Source organism: Amphimedon queenslandica, unplaced genomic scaffold (assembly GCF_000090795.2).
Source record: "Amphimedon queenslandica unplaced genomic scaffold, v1.1 AMPQUscaffold_13457, whole genome shotgun sequence".
Lineage (NCBI taxonomy): Eukaryota > Metazoa > Porifera > Demospongiae > Haplosclerida > Niphatidae > Amphimedon > Amphimedon queenslandica.
The window spans coordinates 145,850-168,541 of record NW_003546307.1 but is presented as its reverse complement, the minus strand read 5'-3'; the positions used below and the strand labels follow the sequence as shown (position 1 = coordinate 168,541).

The 22,692-nt window shown below is 36.0% G+C and overlaps 7 protein-coding genes across 9 annotated transcripts in view; 3 read left to right on the top strand and 4 right to left on the bottom strand.

Moving 5' to 3' along the window:
* Positions 1–851: 851 nt before the first annotated feature.
* Positions 852–3,180, bottom strand: LOC100631482 (protein MEMO1-like). The gene is made up of 9 exons (XM_003385539.3): positions 3,024–3,180; positions 2,889–2,979; positions 2,700–2,768; positions 2,545–2,657; positions 2,374–2,485; positions 2,118–2,260; positions 1,299–1,375; positions 1,148–1,252; positions 852–1,097 (listed from the first exon to the last, which is right to left on the bottom strand). Exons 1-9 carry the CDS (start codon positions 3,073–3,075, stop codon positions 960–962), a joined length of 900 nt encoding a protein of 299 aa, XP_003385587.1. The 5' UTR covers positions 3,076–3,180; the 3' UTR covers positions 852–959.
* Positions 3,181–3,260: 80 nt separating this feature from the next.
* On the top strand, positions 3,261–5,681 carry LOC100639604 (ras-related protein ORAB-1-like). Its single transcript, XM_003385519.3, has 7 exons — positions 3,261–3,439; positions 3,774–3,846; positions 3,913–3,960; positions 4,010–4,057; positions 4,140–4,235; positions 4,693–4,824; positions 5,003–5,681. Exons 1-7 carry the CDS (start codon positions 3,420–3,422, stop codon positions 5,213–5,215), a joined length of 630 nt encoding a protein of 209 aa, XP_003385567.1. The 5' UTR covers positions 3,261–3,419; the 3' UTR covers positions 5,216–5,681.
* A 229-nt stretch (positions 5,682–5,910) lies between these two features.
* Positions 5,911–10,224, bottom strand: LOC100642136 (adenylate kinase 7-like). 2 transcript variants are annotated; one of them, XM_003385538.3, is made up of 20 exons: positions 10,113–10,224; positions 9,904–10,062; positions 9,649–9,852; positions 9,471–9,581; positions 9,327–9,410; positions 9,171–9,259; positions 9,003–9,093; positions 8,869–8,946; positions 8,725–8,811; positions 8,591–8,653; positions 8,269–8,512; positions 8,090–8,218; positions 7,950–8,009; positions 7,377–7,475; positions 6,992–7,090; positions 6,811–6,891; positions 6,613–6,665; positions 6,432–6,518; positions 6,130–6,288; positions 5,911–6,077 (listed from the first exon to the last, which is right to left on the bottom strand). In XM_003385538.3, the coding sequence occupies exons 1-20, from the start codon at positions 10,167–10,169 to the stop codon at positions 6,039–6,041; spliced, it is 2,073 nt and encodes a 690-aa protein (XP_003385586.1). In that variant the 5' UTR covers positions 10,170–10,224; the 3' UTR covers positions 5,911–6,038. The 2 variants fall into 2 exon arrangements, with proteins under 2 accessions (XP_003385586.1, XP_019850545.1); XM_019994986.1 differs by lacking the exons at positions 5,911–6,077; positions 6,130–6,288 and having other exon boundaries at positions 6,500–6,518; positions 6,572–6,665.
* A 28-nt stretch (positions 10,225–10,252) lies between these two features.
* Positions 10,253–11,950, top strand: LOC100639480 (diacylglycerol kinase eta-like). The gene is made up of 4 exons (XM_003385518.3): positions 10,253–10,526; positions 10,665–10,742; positions 11,529–11,565; positions 11,621–11,950. The coding sequence occupies exons 1-4, from the start codon at positions 10,407–10,409 to the stop codon at positions 11,680–11,682; spliced, it is 297 nt and encodes a 98-aa protein (XP_003385566.1). The 5' UTR covers positions 10,253–10,406; the 3' UTR covers positions 11,683–11,950.
* A 690-nt stretch (positions 11,951–12,640) lies between these two features.
* On the bottom strand, positions 12,641–13,974 carry LOC105312291 (uncharacterized). Its single transcript, XM_011404821.2, has 5 exons — positions 13,863–13,974; positions 13,303–13,816; positions 13,199–13,249; positions 12,999–13,134; positions 12,641–12,830 (listed from the first exon to the last, which is right to left on the bottom strand). Exons 1-5 carry the CDS (start codon positions 13,885–13,887, stop codon positions 12,765–12,767), a joined length of 792 nt encoding a protein of 263 aa, XP_011403123.1. The 5' UTR covers positions 13,888–13,974; the 3' UTR covers positions 12,641–12,764.
* Positions 13,975–13,983: 9 nt separating this feature from the next.
* LOC109581151 (signal peptide, CUB and EGF-like domain-containing protein 3) overlaps positions 13,984–22,692 on the bottom strand; it is a 10,318-nt gene continuing 1,609 nt past the window's right edge. Inside the window, exons 1-10 of one of the 2 annotated variants that reach the window (XM_019994990.1) lie at positions 16,065–16,532; positions 15,685–15,993; positions 15,520–15,636; positions 15,161–15,283; positions 14,982–15,076; positions 14,844–14,928; positions 14,534–14,716; positions 14,425–14,466; positions 14,304–14,363; positions 13,984–14,221 (exon numbers count right to left, since the gene is read on the bottom strand). In XM_019994990.1, coding sequence (XP_019850549.1) covers positions 14,001–14,221; positions 14,304–14,363; positions 14,425–14,466; positions 14,534–14,716; positions 14,844–14,928; positions 14,982–15,076; positions 15,161–15,283; positions 15,520–15,636; positions 15,685–15,993; positions 16,065–16,467 — 1,638 coding nt within the window. In that variant the 5' untranslated portion in view covers positions 16,468–16,532 and the 3' untranslated portion in view covers positions 13,984–14,000. Of the gene's footprint in view, positions 14,222–14,303; positions 14,364–14,424; positions 14,467–14,533; positions 14,717–14,843; positions 14,929–14,981; positions 15,077–15,160; positions 15,284–15,519; positions 15,637–15,684; positions 15,994–16,064; positions 16,533–22,692 lie in introns of those variants that run through there. The other variant, XM_019994989.1, reaches the window with a different exon arrangement.
* LOC109581153 (uncharacterized) lies at positions 18,937–20,193 on the top strand. Its single transcript, XM_019994993.1, has 3 exons — positions 18,937–19,280; positions 19,322–19,410; positions 19,461–20,193. The coding sequence occupies exons 1-3, from the start codon at positions 19,061–19,063 to the stop codon at positions 20,175–20,177; spliced, it is 1,026 nt and encodes a 341-aa protein (XP_019850552.1). The 5' UTR covers positions 18,937–19,060; the 3' UTR covers positions 20,178–20,193.

The window sequence follows — 22,692 nt, the reverse complement described above, 5'->3', positions numbered from 1 at the left end:
TACTTATTGCACATTCTTTGGCGATCAATTGGTAGTCAATAGCTAATTGCTATGAATGCAGTCAATGTGTACTTATAGCATGTAGTCACATTAATGTAGATCTATTGGTTTGTTAATCTATTTATTACTAATGAAAAAATCTAAGAAGTTGACAACTATTCAATATTATTACTGTACTGATAGTTTCATTGATAATAGTTTTCATTATGATAATACTTGTTGGTTAAATGGATCCATAAGCAGGATTATCTGACATAGAGGTTTGCAGCCTTGAAGAAGTAGCACTGCTTGTACTTTCAACAGGAACAGACTGAGGTCCATGAACTTTATATGATACGTTTTCTTCAGTTGATATTTCTTCTGGTTCACTGGCAACAGGTTCAATCTGCTCTTGATCAATATCACTTGTGGCTGTAGTTTCCTTAGACTTCTCTAAAGCAATAGGACCAATTCTCTTCTTTTCACACAGAATTTTATATAGAATTATAATGAAGATATTGAGTATGAGGAGTAGAAGAATAAATGTAAACACACCAGCCAATGCAATAGGTAATAGATGGTCTGAGGCTCCTGTAGGATGAGGAGAAGATGAACTAAGACCAACAAACTGATCATCACTCATTATGAACTAATCCAGGATCAAGTTAACACAGAGCTTGCTGGTAAGTTGTTGGTTTCTAGCTAGTTTACTTAGAATGTTACGGTCAAAGAGCATTAGAAATTCATTTGGGAGTAACCGGTGTACAAATTTCTACATGCATGATGGCTGATGATGCATGTACACTTAGTATCAATCATATAATTGTACTGTTATTAATATAAAATATGACTGCCTGTGATATAATTTTTTTAGAAAAAATGCAATTTTGTAATCATGTAGAGTGCAATACTTGCAATTGTGATTAATATTAATATTGAAACTCTAAAGAATGATAACTATGACAGTTTCATGTTCATTCCTAAGTATCTGGTGGGACTACAACAGATGCACTAGCATAACTGACTGAGCTATCAGATGCAGCAGTGCAGCGATTGGACTGGGCATACTGAGTGAACTTTAATACAAATGACTTTTCTCCTTGAGCTGCATCTATAGCCTATTAATAAGACAAGGTTAATGGTGTGTACTTACAATTGCAATACTTGCATTTAGTAGTACACCGATTGGATGTCTACCACATATAGTATTGCGGTAAGTTTGAAGGTACTTTTGAAAACCTTTAGTATCTAATGCCTCGATGAGTGACATACCCTATAATAAGAGTATAGCAATAGGTCACAAGGGAATGTCTGTATACCATTCTATCTAGTGCTTCTATTGAGGAATGTATTGGACCGTGTTCCTTGTCATAGTATGTGAACTGGAATCTTTTACCTGAAAATAGACACACATCAACTAGCACATTTCCAATTTCTATGATATTTTCTGATACCCACTGATGCATTGCTATGTAGGCTGATTCTGAGCTCAAATTTTCACATTTAAAGAAACGGGCCAAAGTCTGAAATTTTCCCTGTACTATATATAGCCCATGCTTTTTCCAAAAAATGGCTCTAAAAGTACCCCTAATTTTTATTATATTTTCTGATGCATATTGATGTCCTTATGCTACGTAGAAAGTTTGAGCTGATTCCGAGCTCAAATTCTTGAGTTATGGCCATTTAAAGAAATGGGCCAAAATCTGAAAATTTCCCTGTACTATAGCCCATGCTTTCTTCCAAAAAATGGGTCCAAAATCACCCCCAATTTTTATTACATTTTCTGATGCATATTGATGTCCTCATGCTATGTAGAAAGTTTGAGCTGATTCCGAGCTCAAACTTTTGAGTTATGACCATTTTAAAGGAATGGGCCACAATCTGAAATTTTCCCTGTACTATAGCCGATGCTTTTTTCCAAAAAATGGCTCCAAAATCACCCCCAATTTTTATTATATTTTCTGATGCATATTGATGTCTTTATGCTATGTAGAAAGTTTGAGCTGATTCCGAGCTCAAATTTTCAAGTTATGACCATTTTAAAGGAATGGGCCAATTTATGATACCATATACATGTAGATAGCCCCCAAAATGACAAATGACTCACAAACACTCCTCATGCATTTATTTCCTCTTACCCCAGTGACAGAAATCAGACGATATAACAAATAGGTTTTGTTCATCTAAGAGATATTTGTGCAGCAATTGTCCATATTCGGCTTCCTTGTCAGGCTTGAGAGCACCAACAAGTATTGGAACTATGGTAAATGAGCCTCTTTTACTGCAAAAATAAAACACATAATACAGTTCAATCAAGAAAATTATCCTGCTATTCATACACATGCATAATACAAAGTAGTAGTAATCCTATATTATAGTCAGATCATAGCTAACCTTTCCATTACTTTAGCTATATAAGGAAGATGCATCTCTATACTATGCTCATCTTCATCAGTCCTTACATCCATTTGACTAAATTTACCGGTTGAATAAAGACTATGATAAACTGCATGAAAAGATAAAAGAGCATGCAATAACCAGCAATTTATCAAGATCACTCATTACTCTCTCTGTCTATCTCCAGATTATAGAGTGGAGTCTCATAATGGCTGCAAGCAGAGAGGGCACAGTCTGGCATGTACTTGTGATGAGAAGGGCCCAATATAAACACTCTCTTTCTGAGAAGAGAATGTGAGTTGCAATATGTCAATAGTTCTTACATTCCGGCTGGTATTATTTGATTGTAAGCATAAGCTGCACATGGGCCTGAATAGGAATAGCCTGCATGTCTGAGTTGTGTTAAGAAAATGCATGTCATTAAATAAGAATTAAAACTACATAAGGATTAAACTACTATTTGCAATTAAACTATTATTGATATTCGATGCAATATGTGTGTGTGTGGATACGGTGCAATGATGGCTCTTGCTGGTGCATGCTTGGCTCCAGAGCTGGTTGCTTTGCCCAGCCACTCCTCTAATTGCGAGGTCAGTTTGTCACCTAGGCAACAAATTGATATCAATGAATATCATTATACTAGTTACCTGAGCCACTGTACCAGCTCCCAGCGTGTGAGGCTTTCCTAGTGCTTGTCATCTAGAAAAAGTGGTAATGGAATCAAAGGATTGATCTAAAAAATTTAAAAGTTTCCTATAAAGAAATAAAGGCCTCAAACTTAGCCGTCGCTGGAAAATGGTCACGTGACAAATTTGAATAGCCTAGTTACGTCATAATGATGTCGTTTTACTGCGCATGCGCTGTAGAGAGGCCCTCCGCCATTTTGCTTCCTGTTGGGTTGTCACAAGATAAAGCGACCCCTCTCTGTCTCTGTCTCTATTAGATTTCCTTTGACACGTTTGCCTTCACCTGTAACAGGAGCGACTAGAAGAGTCCTGCACGCAAAGAGCTAGCTCTAACAGTTTCTCCCTAATCCTCTCGAAATGTCTTACAATCCAGAATAGTAAGTGGCCTATTTACATGAAAGATGAGGGGGAGGGAGAGAGAATGAAAGGTTGAAGCATGTATATAAGTTGCTTAAAATGAACCAATCACAGTCTATCGTGTTACTATCGCATTCAATGAGGGCTTGTCATTAGTAGACTTTTGACCACGCCCATTTTGGGAGGCAACCATTTTGTATTATTTGACATGAGTATGTTTGGAATGGAATGGGATTTTGTATGTTTGCGTAGAAATACTCTTAAAATATATGTACAGTAGGTGTGATACATGTACGTGTACATGACATACCTGCTTCATTTTACGCTACTTGTGTGTCTTCGTTTTTCCTGTAGTGATTATCTTTTCAAACTTTTACTCATTGGTGACTCAGGTGTAGGCAAATCTTGTCTTTTGTTACGATTTGCTGTAAGTCAATAATAATGTGGCCTTCCTTTTATAATCTTTACCCCCCCCCCTCTCTCTCTCTAATAGGATGACACATATACTGACAGTTATATCAGTACTATTGGGGTAGATTTTGTAAGTTTCTTTTGTTACAAGTATAACTAAACTCATTTTCTATTTACAGAAAATTCGGACGGTCGAATTGGACGGAAAGACAATAAAACTACAAATCGTAAGCTCTTCCCGTTGGAGCTGACCTCTAATCATTCCCTGTTCTTCCTCTTCTCTCCCTCTCTCTCTCTCTCTTTCATTAGTGGGACACGGCAGGTCAAGAGAGATTCAGAACTATCACGTCCAGTTATTACAGAGGAGCTAATGGTATCATTATAGTCTTTGACGTCACTGATCAGGTGAGACATACAACAGCATCAATGATAGACACACACACACACATTCACACTATGCATGTGAATAAAAAATAATGGTTCTACATACATGTTCATGTAGTTTTAGTAGTAACCATGCTTTTAGTAGTAATCATGCTTTATATTATTATTTTTTGTGTATTTTTATCAGTCATGTTTTGTGCTGACTCATTTTGTAGTGTGGCACGCATTCCCTGGCAGCTCTTTCATATGTTTACGTGTGTGTTGTATTATTAATTTTATTATTATGCTAATGAGAATCACATGATTACAACAAAATATTGTTTCCTTCTCCTACTACTTCTAAACTCATTACCACATTATTTCTCAATTCGTATCCTCATTTTTTCTGACATGCCCTTTAACTTTTATGTTTCCTTCTCCATTTTAATTTATTTATTGTCTCTCTCTCTCTCTCCCTCTTTCCCTTTTAATAATTCAGGAGTCATTCTCAAATGTTAAAGTTTGGCTGCAAGAGATTGACCGATATGCTAGCACTAACGTATGTAAGCTAATGGTTGGGAACAAATGTGATCTGACCAACAAGAAAGTCGTGGACTTTACTACAGCAAAAGTAAACAACGACTAGTCCAATGTTTGTTTATATATTTGTGCCTTTTCGTGACTATCCCTTTTCGCATATTCTACCTTATCTATTCCCCCCCCCTCTCTCTCTTATTTTTCCTTTTATTTTCAATTCTTTTGTATTACATTGCTCTCTGTCTCTCCCTCTCTCTCTCCCTCCTTGATAGGAATTTGCCGATCAGCTAAGCATACCATTTTTGGAAACAAGTGCCAAGAACGCCACAAATGTAGAGCAAGCCTTTATGACGATGGCAGCCGAGATAAAGAAGGTACAAGGAAACGAACCTGCTCCGGGCGGTGGTGGTGGAACAAACGTGAAGATCACACAATCCCAACCAATAAAGGATAAACCGAATAGCGGTGGTGGGTGTGGCTGTTAACTGGGCGGGGCAGGTCCAGTTATTGCCTACTATCTACCGAAATGCCCATTTGTTAAGCTGTGTCAATGTAGAGAACTATATTATTATTATTATTATTATTATTTAATAATTGTTATTATTATTGTTATTATTATTATTATTCACATAAATTTTGTTTGTGTTAGGAGCTTATTAATTTGTGTATGATATGTGTGTGTTTTTTGTCCCTCTCTTTCTCTCTCTCTGCTTGAATTTTAATATGTATTAAGTAAGCAACTGCATGTACATGTGTAAGAGGAGGAAAAAGAAAGAGAGGGAGGAAATGCTGTTCTTTCATGGTTGGTTTTGATCCTCTCACTCGTCCCAAGTCTCCTTTACTCATTTTATTATTAATAAACTCTCTATTGTAATGCTCTTTCCAACATTATTCTTTGTAAAAATCTTAAGGCCGTTATATTATTTCTTATGATAAATTTATAATGCTCAACAATAGATCAAAATAGCTGTTGATAAGGGACTCATTCAGTACAGGAAATATCCATCTACCTACAACAGAATCAAATTATTTTGCTAATAGTTTTTCTTGTATAAACAACAATCCATTTGTGTAGCATAACTTACATAAGCTTCGACTGTGTGTGTGTGTGTGTGTGTATACGTCAATTTGCCATGCATGTGCAATGACAGTGCACATGCCACATAGCAGCTATACTGTATTGTTCTAAATGGTTTATAGTTTTGTTACTTTATAATAACAATTACACAATGTATACTCTCCATGTTTCATAATAGGTACATGGTATATGTCTCAAATCTCAATAATTATGTTTTTCATGCTCCTCTATCAGTCAATCTGAGGATTACTCTTGAACAGATATTCAGACTAAAGAAGATTCATACAATAATACATGTACAATGTATATACTCATCCTTACCAGATAGTCCACAGGATCATCAGGTCTAACTTTACATACTTCAATGAGTCCTTCAGTTAGTGTGGGCATTACGTGTCTCATTAGGTAGTTTCTTAATGGAATGCTGTGAGTCTCTAGCATCTCTTGCTCCTCTTTCTGTACTTGAGCCAATCTTTCACTCTATCAGTAGCAGTGGATGGGCATATTATGTTAATGCATTTTAGTGCAGAGTGTGGGTGGGTTGCAGGTATGTACACATGCTGTATGCATGAATGTTGTGTGTATGTACATGTATGTACGATGTGTGCTATTAGTGCTATTACCCATTCTTGCTCTCTCTTTGCTCTTAGTTCTCTTTCTATCGTTTCCTGTTTGTCTTTCTCTTCTCTCTCTTTAGCTTCTCTCAATATCTATCCAAAAGATACAATACAGTAAATGGACTGATTAAGTGTTCATTATGTACATTATGTATCAGCCAGCACAAGAAATTATTTTGTATGGTACCTTTTCTTCTCTTTCTTTCTTTTCCAGAATTTCCTTCTCTTCAGGAGTTAAACCTAAAACATTAGTATACAATCATAATCACAAAATTTTTTTGTTGGTTGTAATTTTTTACAAGCCTAGCTGTTCACACCTTCTTAGCACCACAAGGTGTGAACAAGGTGCCAAAAAATTATACATCACTTTCTTTCTTCATCTCACCATAGTTTCTTGGCTCTTTGATAACCTTCTTAATATCTTCAACTGTCTTTGACATATTTTCACTAGTATCATCAGATACTCCTGAGGAATAAGACATTTAATTGCTGCACTATACTCCTCTCTCTCTCTCTCCTCTCTCTCTCTCTCCTCTCTCATTAAGAGTGATGTTATACAGACATACTGATGTGCAGTGGATGTATCTCCAGCTCATCGAAATAATTAAGAACAGTCACATCTTCCTCATTCTGCTCACGGAATGACTTCAATCGTCTGAGTAAACCTACACCACACATGTGTACATGTACATTATAATGAATGAATAAACATTGGATTGTAACGTTTACATGGGAATCACTGCTCAAGTGATTGGTTGTAATATAGTACAACACGCACAAAGATATACAGGAAACTGTTTCACTAATGCAATGAATGCTTATCTTAGATTGTGTACATGTATATACACATGTACATACATGTATATGTACATGTACATGTTAGTATATGCATGTACATGTACATGTACGTACTAGCATGCATGTACATGTGAGGAGGTATGCATTCTGTACCTTCTTCATTATTGTGAGTTCCTGCTACTTGTGATTGAGGGAGGTTGATGACTCTTTCTTTAAGGAATGCATTATCAGCATCAAGAGATACTACCAGCTCTGTAGGAGGAGAATGAGAATTGAATAAAAGATACACAACTACATGTAGTACTATTCAAAGACCATGTACTATTTTTAGCAACTTTAAAAATTCATTAAAAAATCCAATTTTAATCGAAATCGTCTCAAAATTGAAACATGACATAAGAACATGTTTATCTATCAGGAAAAATTATAAAAATGAAAAATTTTCTACTTTTTATTTTTGATAAACTTTGGCCAATGACCCTGTACTACAGCACAGGGACTTTGGCCTGATTTTGGAGCAAATTCAAAAATTTATAAAAAATCCAAATTTGATTGCAATCAGCTCAAACTTTCTACACAAAATAAAAACATGTATATGCATCAGAAAAATTTATAAAAATGGAAAATTCTCTTCTAGTCATTTTTATTAAAATTTGGCGGCCTGATTAAATAATATAATTTTGATCGAAATCAGAACATGTATATGCTAGTACATGTGATGCTTACCAGGCATTAGTGCCTTATTGTATGGATCTTGTTCACCATCATCATCATCTTTCTCTTCAGCTATGGGAGAGAAAGAGTGCAAAAGATTTGTGTTGGATATAACAATTATTATTGTACATGCATATACTACATGTACTTACGTCCAAAAAGTTCTCTAGCCTCTTCCTCTGTCTTAGGAAACCCGTCCAACACAAAACCTTGATTCTGACAAGGCATCGATTGGAGCTTGTCCTTAAAAAACTTTATAATATGCTGTGTGCTGTATCTACCTAGATAAAACAACCATGCTGGTATACATATACAAATAGTGCATATGTACCTTTGTTTTCTTCCAAATCATCTTTTAATACCTCTAGGTAGTCCTTGGCTTCTTGAGCTGCTTCATCGTCATCTTCATTGACATCGTTTGAGTCAGAGCGAGCTGCCCTCCTCTCTATCAGCTCAAGTGCCTCCTTAATGACGTCGGCCATCTTCACATGATGGAGCTTGTAATGCTTGCAAAGCTGAGAGGCAACTGTTGTCTTGCCAACAGCTGGAGGGCCAAGGATGCATATTTTGATCGGCTGTGTTGTTAAAAAAATAATGCAAATTTAGCAAAGAGTGAATATAGGACTTTATGTTAGATACATGCATAGGCTTACTAAGAGTCCTCTCTCCTCTTTATATTGAACAATGATGGAAGGCATGTTTTCTATAAGGCCACTCTATAAAGTAAAAAGAGGAGCATTAGGTTCAATACATGTACATGCATTAACAATATGTACTGTATGCTTACTTCTGCTACCCAGGTCATTTTCATTTCCTCCTTAATGCATGTTCCCTCCATTAGTAAACTAACCATTAGCTCGTCATATTGCATTTGCTATACAATGAGCACAATTATTATCAACAATAAATACACTTGATCCTATTCACTTACTGTCAGTCCATCAACAATGAGTCCATCTTCCTTTGAGACGTGTGATATTCGTCCAGTGCTTAGTCCCTTACTAACAGACTGTACATGTACATGTACATAATATTAATTATACTCTATACGTGATGTGTGCATACCCTGACAAGGTCCTCTAGTGTATTGTTTGACTCATCTACTGCTAGTATGTACTTTGTTTTGGGCTTTGAGTCAATCACATTGAAAATTATACTGTGAAAAAAAGAGAGAGAGAACAAAAGAAAAGTGAGAATGAATATACATGTAGAGAAAGTAAAATAACAATTTACCTTGCAAGGTCATCAACATGTATAGTAGGGACAACGTTTTGACCATCTCCAAAGACTGGCAACTCTTTTTCACGGCCCATCCAAGCAGACTATAATAATTTATTAAATCATAAATTTAGCTACTTGTTCATGAATAATAATAATAATCGTACTTACTTTAAAGAAATAGTGAAAGATATCTTCACCAGCTCCATATTGAAGCCCACTGGCCACTACATAAGTCTGTAGCTTTGACTTGTCCTGCATTAAGTATCATATACCAATCATGATTGAATCAGTGGTGTTCCTATTATAACTAACCGTCTTGCCTAACTTGATGACTTCTTTCTCGGCAGTTATGTGCTCCTTAAAATTTGGATGGGTCCGTCTCCTCCTATAGTCTTCCTCAGTAAAAGGAACATCCGGTTCATCCTAAAAGAGAGCAAGTGTATGCATGTACATGAATGAAGTAGCACCAAAGAAAATTAATGCAACTTACAGGATTAAGTGGTTTTGTTTTGGCCCAAGTCAACACGGTCGATACACAAACAAATACTTTGACTGTTGCAAACGATGACATCTTCTCATGGAGTTCCTGTATAGCCCACATTGCCTCCTCAACTTCAGTGGCAGTGTCACTGATATTGTACACAATAGCGTCGCAAGTCAAGAGGGCCTCCATTAGTTGGGTCTTACTATCAGACTAATATTATTATTATTATAGCATCAATGCATAAAAATAGATTATACTAACAGGGACAATCTCCTTTGCCAGAGGGACATGTGATTTCTCATCTCTCAGAGTTCCTATCACTTCATATTTTGCACCATCAGCTCCACCAGCTTCAGCTCCTTCCTCCTCCTCTTCTTCCTCGTCTTTCCTTGCAGTCCCCACTGCCTTATCACTCACAGCCTAAGAATAAAGATACTTATTTAGATATACCAGACAAGCCCTGGGGCTACCTTAAGGATAGATTTGCTGATATAATCATCAAGTCGATTGACGAACACCCTCGCCATGTTGTCCTCTCGTGTTTGTCGGTCAGTCGTTGCTATGGATATCCAATCACGTGATGGAAATTAATGGGAGTGGTGCGCCCTTTCAGCATCCTCCAAGCAGGAACAGCAAAGCGGAGCTTAGGACTTGATATCTTTACTGATAAAACGAGTCGTTATCAGTCGTACACAGGGAACTTAGGGAAGAGTACAGAAGAGAATTAGCAAAAGAAGAACAGGAGAACTTATTGCAGATTCATAATGGCTTCTTTGCAAACGATAAAAGAAGGAACTTTGAACAAGAGAGGAAAGATCAACACAGAGTGGAGGCAGAGACTGTTTATACTCAATGGAAAGCACTTATCATATTTCAAAGGAGGAGTAAGTATTTTAATCGACTTTACAAACCTCTCCCTCTCTAATGCATTAGAATAACATTGCAATGTAGTATCTTACATATAATGGTTTTATAATCTTATTATTATAATATCACCTTCTTTCTCTTTTACTGCATTTTAGCGTCACACACCATCCGGAACAATCGACCTTAAAGAAATTTCAGAGATTAGCGATGCATCTGCAAATGGGACGTTTTCAGTGAGTGACTTGTTATTGTCAAATGTTGACTCAAGCTAGTACAGTATAAAAATTATATTATATTGCCATGAACTTGAAACCTGTCATTATACTAAGGGTCTAATAGATACAATATCAATAAAGTAATGTGATTTGCAGCATAGTATATATACATTGTCAGTGTGTGTATTCAATAGTACCAACTGTTAAACTGATAATGGTTGTTATTCCTTTCTAAATGAGTCATGACAAAAATCAACTTCAATATTTTGATTATCTTTAGAATAAAGATAATCTTTATTTAGCAGTCTGTAATGATCACCCAATGTCTTCTAGCATTATTTAGCAGCTCAGTAGGTTATTGGAATGATCGAGGGAGAAAAATTACCAGGGGCTAGTGTTAAATATGCCAGTTTCACATTGTAATGGGTCCATGCACAACTGAACTGTGTATACTGAAACTGCTTGTTGAGCACTGTTAGCTCAATTGTGCTTTCTATCCAATGTTGATCTTTGGTGTATTATTGCTAAAAATAACCTTTGATTACTTTAATGTGCAAGATACACATTCAGTTGTGTGTTTTGGTTTGGGTGTTCCTCATTCTATGGATGTAACTACATGTATATTCAATCAATCCTGGTTCTCCTTCTCCTTCCATGTCCTTCACTACTTCCTAACCTCAGTGATCTCTTCATTTATCTTAGATTATCATTCTTCCTGTCTATATGTTGTTTCTCTCTTCTTCTTCTTACTTCCTCACCTTCTTTTCTCTTATTCTCTCACATGCACATTTCTTCTCTCTCTAGATTATGACAGCAGCTAGAACATATGAAATTAGAGCAGGTATTCATGTTACATACTATTTTACTTGCTAGCATTATTTCCTGCTAATATATAGACACTAAAGCTGAATCTGAGGCATGGATCACAGCAATAAGACAAGCTAAGAAAGATGCTTGATTTCAATTCATCCCAAAATAAAACAGACAAACATTATATAGAGAATACTTTATTAAGCAAATTAATTCTTTTATTTTCTTCCTTCTGCCCTACTTTGTGTAGCATTTGACATGTTTACATGTATATATTAATATTATTATTGTTGTTATTATTATATGTATGTTCTCTCTTCCTTTCTTTTTCTCCCTCTTAATCATTTTATGATAATCACAATAAGTCTAGATTTGTTATAGACAAGTATTGTTTGATATTATAGATTTATACAGAACATTCTCACTGTGATTAATAGCAATTCATAACTATGATAACTGTTATAAAAATGCCCATAATTTATTATATTTTCTGATGCTTATGCTATGTAAAAAGTTTGAGTTGATTCAAAGATCAAATTGTTGAGTTATGGCCATTTAAAGAAATGGGCCAAAATCTGGAAAAATTCCCTGTACTATAGCCCATGCTTTTTCCCAAAAAATGGCTCCGAAATCACCCCCAATTTTTATTATATTTTCTGATGTATATTGATGTCCTTATGCTATGTAGAAAGTTTGAGCTGATACCAACAAAAAATTTTTGAGTTATGACCATTTTAAAAAATAGGCCAATTTCTGAAAAAATCCCTGTACTATTATAGCCCATGGTTTTTTTCAAAAAATGGCTCCGAAATCACACCCAATTTTTATTATATTTTCTGATGTATATTGATGTCCTTATGCTATATAGAAAGTTTGAGCTGATTCCGACAAAAGAATTTTGAGTTATGGCCATTTAAAGAAATCGGCCAAAATCTAAAAAATACCCTGTACTATAGCCCATGGTTTTTTTCAAAAAATGACTCCGAAATCACCCCCAATTTTTATTATACTTTCTGATGCATTTTGATGTCCTTATGCTATATAGAAAGTTTGAGCTGATTCGGAGCTCAAATTTTGAGTTATGGCCATCACAATTTACCCTATAATGTGCTATACAAAATAGGTACCAGTATCAATATTTTATCAAAATTATGATTACAAGATGTGGATCACGAGTCATAAGTGATGAATGAAGACATAGATGGTAAGCGATGTAAGCATGCATCACAATTAATGTGAAATGTTTTTTTCTAATATTTTTCTCCGAAGCCAATCAATGTTAGTCCACATTAAATCCTAAATAGAAAAAAAACAATCACCAGAACTTTAGTAAAACGACAAAGTATTGCTTAAAATAGTGCACCAAAAATTTAGACATGAAATATATGCCCTTTTTTAAACTATAAAAATTTTTTATATCAAATATACAGTAACCCACACTTATCATTACAATAATTATTATACCTCACGGAGTCTTTGCTTGTTATTGGTCACGTGCTTTTGAAAAACTGACTCCAAGTCAGACTGAGTGTACACACCTCTTGCAAGAACTTCCTTAGTTATCGATGACAAGAAATCCAAATATATCTCCTCTTGGCGACTATTAAATAAAACACAAATATACATGAACATGTGCTTAGCACATGTTGAACACATGCTCATACCTCTCTTCAATTCGCTGCCTGATAGAAGCATTATTCTCAGCCATTGTTTGTCTGTGAGGGAAAAAGTAAAATGAATATAATTCTTTATTAGCATTTTTGTGTACCGAAGCATCTTTTGAGTGCTAGGAGAGGGTCTAATGTGCTCAAAGTCAGTATGATCCAGACCAGGTCTTAACAAAGTCAAATCTTGAGAATATTGTTCCAATTCTTGAGGCTTAGCTCCCTCTTCTTCCTTTTTCTCTCCTTGAGGCAAATTACGAGATGTACCAAGTTTTGCTTTCTTCCTTGTATTGGGTGAGACTGTATCTCTAGAAGAAGAGAGAGGAGGAGGAGGAGGAGAGTCGAGATAAGGTACATCAGAGTGTGAGTAGTGAGTCTTCATGACAGGCTTCCAGGGAGGGGACGAAGAGAGAGCCTTTTCCTTCTTCTCTTTATTTCGGGTAACACGATATCGAGACATTGATTGACCAGTTTGTGTGTGATAGAGAGATTCTCTTGGAACAGGAGAAGAAGAGGAGGAGGAGGCAAGAGATAGAGGAGTGTCTGATATCACTGGGTTGGTGTCCTTTACTTGTTCATGGCCAGCAGACCTTTTCTTCTTTCTGTACTTATCTCTATCTGTATAAATAAATAAAGATTAAAGTTAGAACTTTCTCTTCCTTACTTGTGACTTTTTGCAACGAAGCCATCAGTTATTTGCATTTGTTTCTTTCCACCATATTTATGGTACCACCCAATAGGCACCCATGCATGCAGCCATGCTATGCTGGTTTATACAAAAATAATTATACAAAAAATTTAATTATAATGTTGTTTCATAGACAACAGCTTTATTGGGTTCAATTGTATTGGTTTGAAGTTCCTGTGTAGGCATAGTAGCTCTATTTTGCTTCTTCTTAATTTTATTCTTCCAAATCAGAGCAGCAGCAACGAATCCCATTAAAAATAGTAACAATAGAGCTATGAGAAAGAAAATGGAACCAAGTATCAATGAGACGACTCCACTAACTAATGGCTCATACCCTGTAAAGAAATGAAGAATGAGATATCAGATAATAGCATAGCATCATAAATTGCAATCAAATACAAAAACTATATAACTTACCTGCAACAACTGTGGGAACCACATACTGTTGACTCGAGCTGGTGGTAAAACTGATACTGGCTAATGATGAAGAAAGTGGAGGTTTGATCAGATCAATAATCACATAAACATTTGGACTTACCTACAGAAAGTAGACTGCTGCTACTAATGGTACTGATACTGGCTGCATGTATGACAAAAAAGAAAAAAAAATTAATCAAATCAATGATCATACAAGTACTGGGACTCACCTACAACAATAGCACTGCTGCTGCTGATACTGGCTAATGAAGAAGTGAAAGGATCAAAAGAAATCCGTGATAGATTGTTGCAGTCTATTTCATTACAGCAACACTGGTGCAACCTTTGGCTCTTTGCATCCTTTTGGAGCAAACAATAAGAACTGTTACAAGGGAATGGGTCGAGAGGTGTCCCTATAGCAATAAAGCAATACGTTAAAAGCTAAATCATAGTCAAAATTTCCAGAGTACATAGATGTATGCAAATAATTTAACAGCAGATTAAGTTAATGGTACAAATAAAATGAATTAATGGGAAAACCTATTGGTAGACCACAAGTCATTGCACTAAGATACCACTCCTCATTCCTGTAAGAAAGACTAGTATAACAAGATCGTGTGTTATCCTACAAAAAATAATGATAAAAATAGACTCTGCAACTGATTAGACAAGACTTACACAATTAACTGATCCAATCCTTGTATTGTTATCAATTTCATTTAGCTTGATATCAGGATCAACGTAATAGGAACAGTAAAATGTACTGGATTTGTCTGCAAGTAAAAAAGAGAAGTGTTAAATACAATACAGAAACAATGCATACCCCGGTATGTAATTCAAGTTTTAGGTAAACTTACAAAAGCATAATGAAGTCTTAGCATCTAACAAGTATCCATCAAAACATTCACAGTAATAGCTTCCTATAGTATTTACACATGTCTGCTGACAGCCACCATTATCAACCGAGCACTCATTCACATCTACAAAAAATATCGTCAGTAGTGATATATACAGTGCAGTAAGCCACCCCAAAGGCTGGAGAATTCATAGTGAGAGATAGCATGTGAAGGGTTATCTTGCCACTGATAAGATATAGGTGTTTTCATACATACTTTCTATGTACATTTGTATTGCTTGGGCTAATCATAATGTTTGTGTTGAGGTTATCATAGAGGGCAGTCTCTTTGAGTACATGTCAAGTAGCTATAAGCCTTACCACTGCAGTTTTTTAAACCAGTTGCTATAAATCCAGCAGGACACGAGCAGCTAATATTTGCGTTGTTAACTATGTTACAGTTGTACTCACAGTTATAAGAGAGACACTCTTTAAATCCTAAAGGTTCATGTACCATTATTCATCATTAGTTGTACCTTTACTTACCGTAACTGCTCAGTCTAGTTGGGTGAGTAATGGATTCATTGACATTACAAAGGCTCTCATTACAGTAGCATGTGTATTCATTCTTTAATGCTCCACTGAATGGTACATCAATAATGCAATCAGGAGTTGTAGCAGAAGTGTTTGCTACTGAGCAACCTTTATAATAAATGTCAATTTTATTGGTAGTGGAATTTTCTCTATATAAAGATTGACAGGAGCACCTCTCATTTATGCTACAGTCACACATTTCATAATAATGCTGACACTTATCAGTACCACTGCAGTTGTAATGGTCACACACTAATATACCTAAAAAAAATTATTGCCCCTCATTCAACAAAGCATTTTAATAAAACAGTAACAGTATTACTAGATCTAACCTGGTTCAGTACTTGGTACTGGCTCATTTGGAGGACTTAAATGATAGCTGAATTTTGGCTTCATTAACTCAACTAGTGCCACATTAGCTCTACCCACAGGATTAATACAGCGATCATCAGTACAACAGCAATGCTGAGTTCTTTTAGCAGCATTTACGATACAAACAGGGCCTGTGGTATCACATGTAACATTGCTGCAACCAATTTTGTCAATAACAACTCTTGCTGGAGGATGTGTATAGTGTATATCACGAACACAAGAGTTGCTGGAAGGTGGACACGCCTTGTAACAATATGAAGTGTCATCATATGGACAATGATCTGTACAACAAATGAGAAGGGAAGATGAAAGTGGCAACAAGAGAAAAAGGAGACAAACACAGTGGAGACCTAAATTTGCCATGTGTGCAGCCACACCTCTCGGTGATTTGGAGTGAATTTAAATGTTAGATTCTGAAGCCATGACCTGGTGTTCACATACATGCTACATGTTTTTACTCAATTATTACACAGCTTCATGTTTAAACCCTGCCAACAGCCACAAAAGAAGATGAAATTCACATTAAATCTACTGGTGCTATTGCTTGGTGGTAGCCTAGCTCAAGACATTTCTAATGGATGTCCTGCAAACACAACCAGTTCCTCCGGATCCTTTTCCTTATATCTAAAAGTCTGTTGCATCGTTAGTAACTTGGGGAAAACTGTTCATACTGAAAGAAGTGGTAAAAGTAGTTACATTCTCTGTCCTAAAGCACAGCCAAAGTCTTGTCCAAGTAATTAGTCTTGAGTCATAGGATATATGTTATAATTTCTTTAATCTGTAGCTTTAAAAGATTGTAAAAGTTACTCAGAAGTGGGATTTATTTTTAATGGAGTCTACACTGTTTCTGATGGAACAAAATCAGAGGTATCATAAGGATATTTACTGTAGCTCATTCTACTCTTTTCACAACCACACAGGTATATTTGTGATATGAAAGGGAGTCAATGTGATGGTGAAGGTGGTTGGACTAGAATTGGCTATCTGAATATGACCCAGCCTGGTGCTACCTGTCCCACGACACTTGGGTCACCCCCTCTTGGTATAGAGGGACATTATGTTGATGGTGTTTCTATAACACGTGGGACAAACACATATGGACATACATAGGAGGAAATAGCGAAAATTCAACCGGGTCCATTGGGTGCCCATGCAACACTGGCTACACTGGAAGCACTGATCGTACTTCAACATTTATTGGGTCTCATTATTACTGCGAGTCTGGCAATCCTGGTCAAGTAGCTAACGTCTTTTTCCCTGACGATCCTTTGTGGGATGGGGAGCAATGTGATGATAGAGAAGCTCCTTGTTGTCCAGCTAACTCTAAGATGCCTTTGTTCTATCGATCACTGAATACACAAACAAGTGATGATATTGAACTAAGAGTGTGTTCTGATGAAACTCAAACCTGGGAAGAAACTCCACTTGATATGATTGAACTATATATAAAATGAAGTATTTTTGGCCCCTGTCATATGCATTCCAAACAATCCATTATTAGTATATCCAAGAGTAGATGATAACTATCATCTACTCTTGGTATAGCCTATGCATACAGAAAACATACTTACAGAAAGGATTCATTTGAGTAATTAATGTCAACAAACAATGGAATCATGCAAATATATGAGTTATGTCCTGTCTTTGTGTGTACATGCAGGAGGAGGAAACAGATTTATTCTTGTATGGTAACATAGCACCACTACTGAATTCACTGCCAATAAATAATACACTTTGATTGTATTACAAAGAACACCCATACAAGGCTTAATTCTATTGAATACATTATATAAAAGGATTCTACCAGGATGCTGACACTGCATGCCTTCTTACTCCTCTTACATAAAAAATCAATGATGTTAATATTAGGTATTTGCCTCCTGAGGTGTTGCAAGGGTTTCAATCATTTACTATTACTTCTTTAACACTTCCAAAATGCATAATCCTAATGAATAAACGTCGGAACTAGTCAAAGAAGTAATAGTAAATGATTGAAATCCTTGCAACACCTTGGGAGACAAATACCTAATATTATTACCTACAAGCTACCATAAAGAAGCTCCTTGTTGTCTAGCTGATTACCGTAGATCAGGAAATTAGTGCGGTACAAAATTTTTGAGTTTTAAACTTGTGCTGTGATTTAATTTTTACTAAAATTTATCTGTTATGTATTATTGAATATGGCATGTAATTATATGGGTAATCTAATTTTTTGCGAAATTCTAATGCAGTAAAATTAAAATCACAGTAAAAATTTCCAGACAGACGGTATAAGATGCCTTGGTTCTATCAATCACTGTGTACACAAACCAGCAATGATATTGAACTGAGAGTGTGTTCTGACACATATTATACCAGTGAAAAAACTCCAATTGACATTATTAAACTATATACAAAATGAAATATTTTTGACCACTGGCCTATGCAAGTCCAAACAATCCATTATATGCATACAGAAACATACTTATACAAAGAGGATTTGTTCCTATTGATTAATGTCAGCAAACAATTTCATGCAAATATGAAACTACTGTATATACCATGAAATTTATGCGACAAAAAATTTTTAACTCTGCAACTCCATGCCATGTGGTGCAGTTTGCAAGCTATTTGCAAAAATTTATTCTATGAAATCTTAGAAATGCAGGATTTGCAAATTTTTTTATTGCATAAAATTTCATGGCATACGGTATGTCCTGTCTTTGTGTGTACGTGCATGCAGGAGGAAATACATTCTTTCCTGTAGTAAATATAATGGTAACATAGCACCAATTCACTGCCAATGAATAAAGCACCTCGATTGCATTACAAAGATACATGGCTTTATTCTATTGAATACATCATATAAAAGGATTCTACCAGGATGCTGACACTGCATGCTTTCTTACTCCTCTTACATAAAAAATGCAACATAACGGTAGTCAGCTATTAGTAGGCCCAGACTAGTGAAGAAGGGATGAATGTCTTTCTGCTGTTGCTTTTGTTTCTTCATGTTTGTAGCAAATCAGCTTTTGCTCAGTGTATGTCAACTGACTGCATGACAAGGAATGAGTCATTGTCTCTGTATCTAAGAGTGTGCTGCAATACAAGGAACTTAGGAAGGACTCTCACTATTGAAGGAGATGACATAACAAGATACATCCTTTGTCCACGGGTATATTCAAAATCTTGCTCAGGTAAGATCAAATTTGTCCACAAAATTAATTATAATTTGTAGAATTAAGAGACTGCAAGGCTTGGTATGAGAAAGGGAGTACTGTTAGTGACAGCTACACTATTTATCCTGAGGGGAGGACTCCAGTGGAGGTTAGTATAAACATTCCAATGAGTGATCTTGGATGCATTGGATGCACTAGGTATACTGTGATATGGAGGGTCTTGCTAACTGCGATAACAAAGGTGGTTGGACCAGAGTAGGGTACCTCAATATGACAGAGTTTGGTGCTAACTGCCCTAGTGGCCTACAAGAAAGGAACTACGATAATATTGATCATCCAGTATGCGGTAGACAGGATAGCAACAGTCCTAGTTGCACTCCAACTAATTTTCCATCTCACGGGATAGCATACAGTAAAATCTGCGGGCAAATCAGAGGATATCAATTTGGTCATCCTGATGCACTAAGAGATATTTCGCAAGGTATAGACAGCTATTATGTCGACGGCTTGTCCCTTACTTATGGAAAAAATCCTCGTAAACACATCTGGACATTTATCGGAGGGCCACAGGAAAGTGAGAGGGATTATAATGGTTGTCCATGCGTCAATGGCTACGCAGGAGGCTCTTCACGTAATCCTCCATCAACATTCATAGGATCTTCTTATTATTGTGAGTCTGCACGGGATCCTGGTCAACCAGAGGCTAACGTTCTTTATCCCATGGATCCTTTGTGGGATGGGGAGCAATGTGATGATAGAGAAGCTCCTTGTTGTCCAGCTAACTCTATAATGCCTTGGTTCTATCGATCACTGGATACACAAACCAGTGATGATATCGAACTAAGACTGTGCAGCAATAGGGAGACTACTGTAGAAGACACTCCAATTGATATTGTGGAACTTTACATTAAGTAGCATGTGCCTAGTCATTTGATTGATGATAAAATTTTGTAGTGTCTAACATTTTGCATTCACACGTATTGTGCACGTACACAAAGCAAGATGAATTAAAATAACTCCTTTGGATTAAAGAACGCAATATTAACATGATAAATGTTAAGCAAAATAATCAATATGATGTTAAATGAGAAATGATAACACAAGTATTAGTGTAACAGTGTCATAAATGCGTTTCAGCAATAATAACGTGGCCAGGGGACATTGTACCTGTTTGAGAATGCTGTGTCAGTGGTAGCACTACTTCACTTGAAGGAAGTTCTTCTGTTTGCTCAGTTCCAGTAAATGCTTCAAGTTCCTCTTCTTCTACAATTGGGGAAGATGATTTTTTTTCAAGGAGATCATGAAGGAGCTTAGAAAACAAGTTCTTGAGTATGTGCGAGTTTGGTCTTGCTTCCGGCTCTAAATCAAAGCATTCACTAACAGTGTTTCGAACAGAAGAAAATTCCTACAAAATAAATGTGGTTAAATACTGCTGCCATTACATGCTTGTACCTTTATCTCATCAAAGACTGCAGGTAGTGCTGGTACTATCCCTTGCTCTACTATCATTGATCTCATGATATCCATTGATATGTCACTGTCTGACACTTCATGAAAAGGAGGAGTGTAGCTATTACCAGTAACTATAAAGCATAAAATTAAAAGAGTAAAAAAATATCAATATTTTCATTTTATGTTATTTTTCTGCTTACTTTGACAGCAGTTCAACACTTCCCATATGCACAATCCTAATGAATAAATGTCGGAATTAGTCAAAGAAGTAATAGTAAAGGATTGAAACCCTTGCAACACCTCTGGGAGACAAATACCTAATATTATTACCTACAAGCTATCAATAAAAAATATACAACATAAATAAAATAAAAAATAAGCTATACTTCACTGTCCCGACCAACTGCAATGATTCCTCCATTGAACTTGACCGATCTACTGAAATCACTTAGAAAAACAGTCCCATCCTCCTTCATCAGTATGTTATGAGAGTTGATGTTACAGTGAGCAATTGTGATAACTCTATACTTAGAATGTGACTGACTGGATTCCATGTAATGCAAATGAGCCAGACCAGATGACATGGAATGAGTGATCTTTGCTGCCTCTAATTCATCAGGCGAGTGCGACTGTAGGTATTGGTACAAAGAACCAGTGATGCTTCCTTTTAGTACCAACTGATATCCGATATCTTTCACTCTCTTGGCCCTCAAAAGTGTTAAGATACTCTCGTGACGTAACTCAGGAGTAAGATAAATGTCCCTTTCTATTTTCCATTGAGAGAGGGCTGAGACTGTGCTTTTATACACGGCAATTATTCGGTTATTTTCTGCTTTGCGGACAGTTACAATTTGATGGGAATAGATAAGTGTAGAATTAGAGTTATCCAGTGATAGGCTATAGTCTATAGCCTTCCGATACTTGCTTCTAGTCGTCTTCCATTTGAAAGCAATGGTAATCCATAAGGCACACACAATTCCAATAATTATCATCGATAAAGAACCAATGGCTGACCAGAACCCAACAGTGACTGTATGGCCTGACAAAAAACACAATAATACTACTACAGACTATGACAAAGGGACTTTGGCCAAATCTCGCCAAAAATGAAAAGTACAGAATTCTCTATTTTTATAATTTTTCCTGATATACATACATGATATTATGTTTTGTAGAAAGTTTGAGCTCATTCCGATCAAGATTGGATTTTTTATGAATTTTAAAAGTTGCTCCAAAATCGGGCCAAAGTCCCTGTACTATAGTACAGGGTATTTGGCCAAATTTCGCCGAAAATGACTAGGAGAGAATTCTCAATTTTTATATTTTTTTCCGATGCACACACGTTTTTATGTTATGTAGAAAGTTTGAGCTCATTATGATCAAAATTGGATTTTTTATGAATTTTTAAAGTTGCTCCAAAATCGGGCCAAAGTCCCTATACTATAGTACAGGGTATTTGGCCAAATTTTGCCGAAAATGACTAAGAGAGAATTCTCAATTTTTATATTTTTTCCGATACACATACATTTTTTATGTTGTGTAGAAAGTTTAAGCTCATTCTGATCAAGATTGGATTTTTCACAAATTTTTAAAGTTGCTTCATACTTGTCCGTTCATGAAGCATGCATGCTTTAACATGCCTTGTGGGAAACTGAGTCCTGATTAAATGCAGTGCTTGACCAAGTGAGTATTCTTGTAGACAATACTATGACTAATAAACCATGCTATGACCAATATAATAAAATCTCCCTGTTATCAGCATTAAAAATTAGAGAAACATGTATAATATATAATATTATACATGTACATAAATAGCCTTATACGAATCTTACCATTTTCTTGTAGAAGTAAAAAAGTAGAAGTCACATAAGGAGAGCTGCTAGAGGCACTGATAATACTGGTAGTACTGGGTGGCTCAAAATATATCAGTGACACATTGTTACAGCCACTCTGATTGCAGCAACATCGGTAGTGTCCA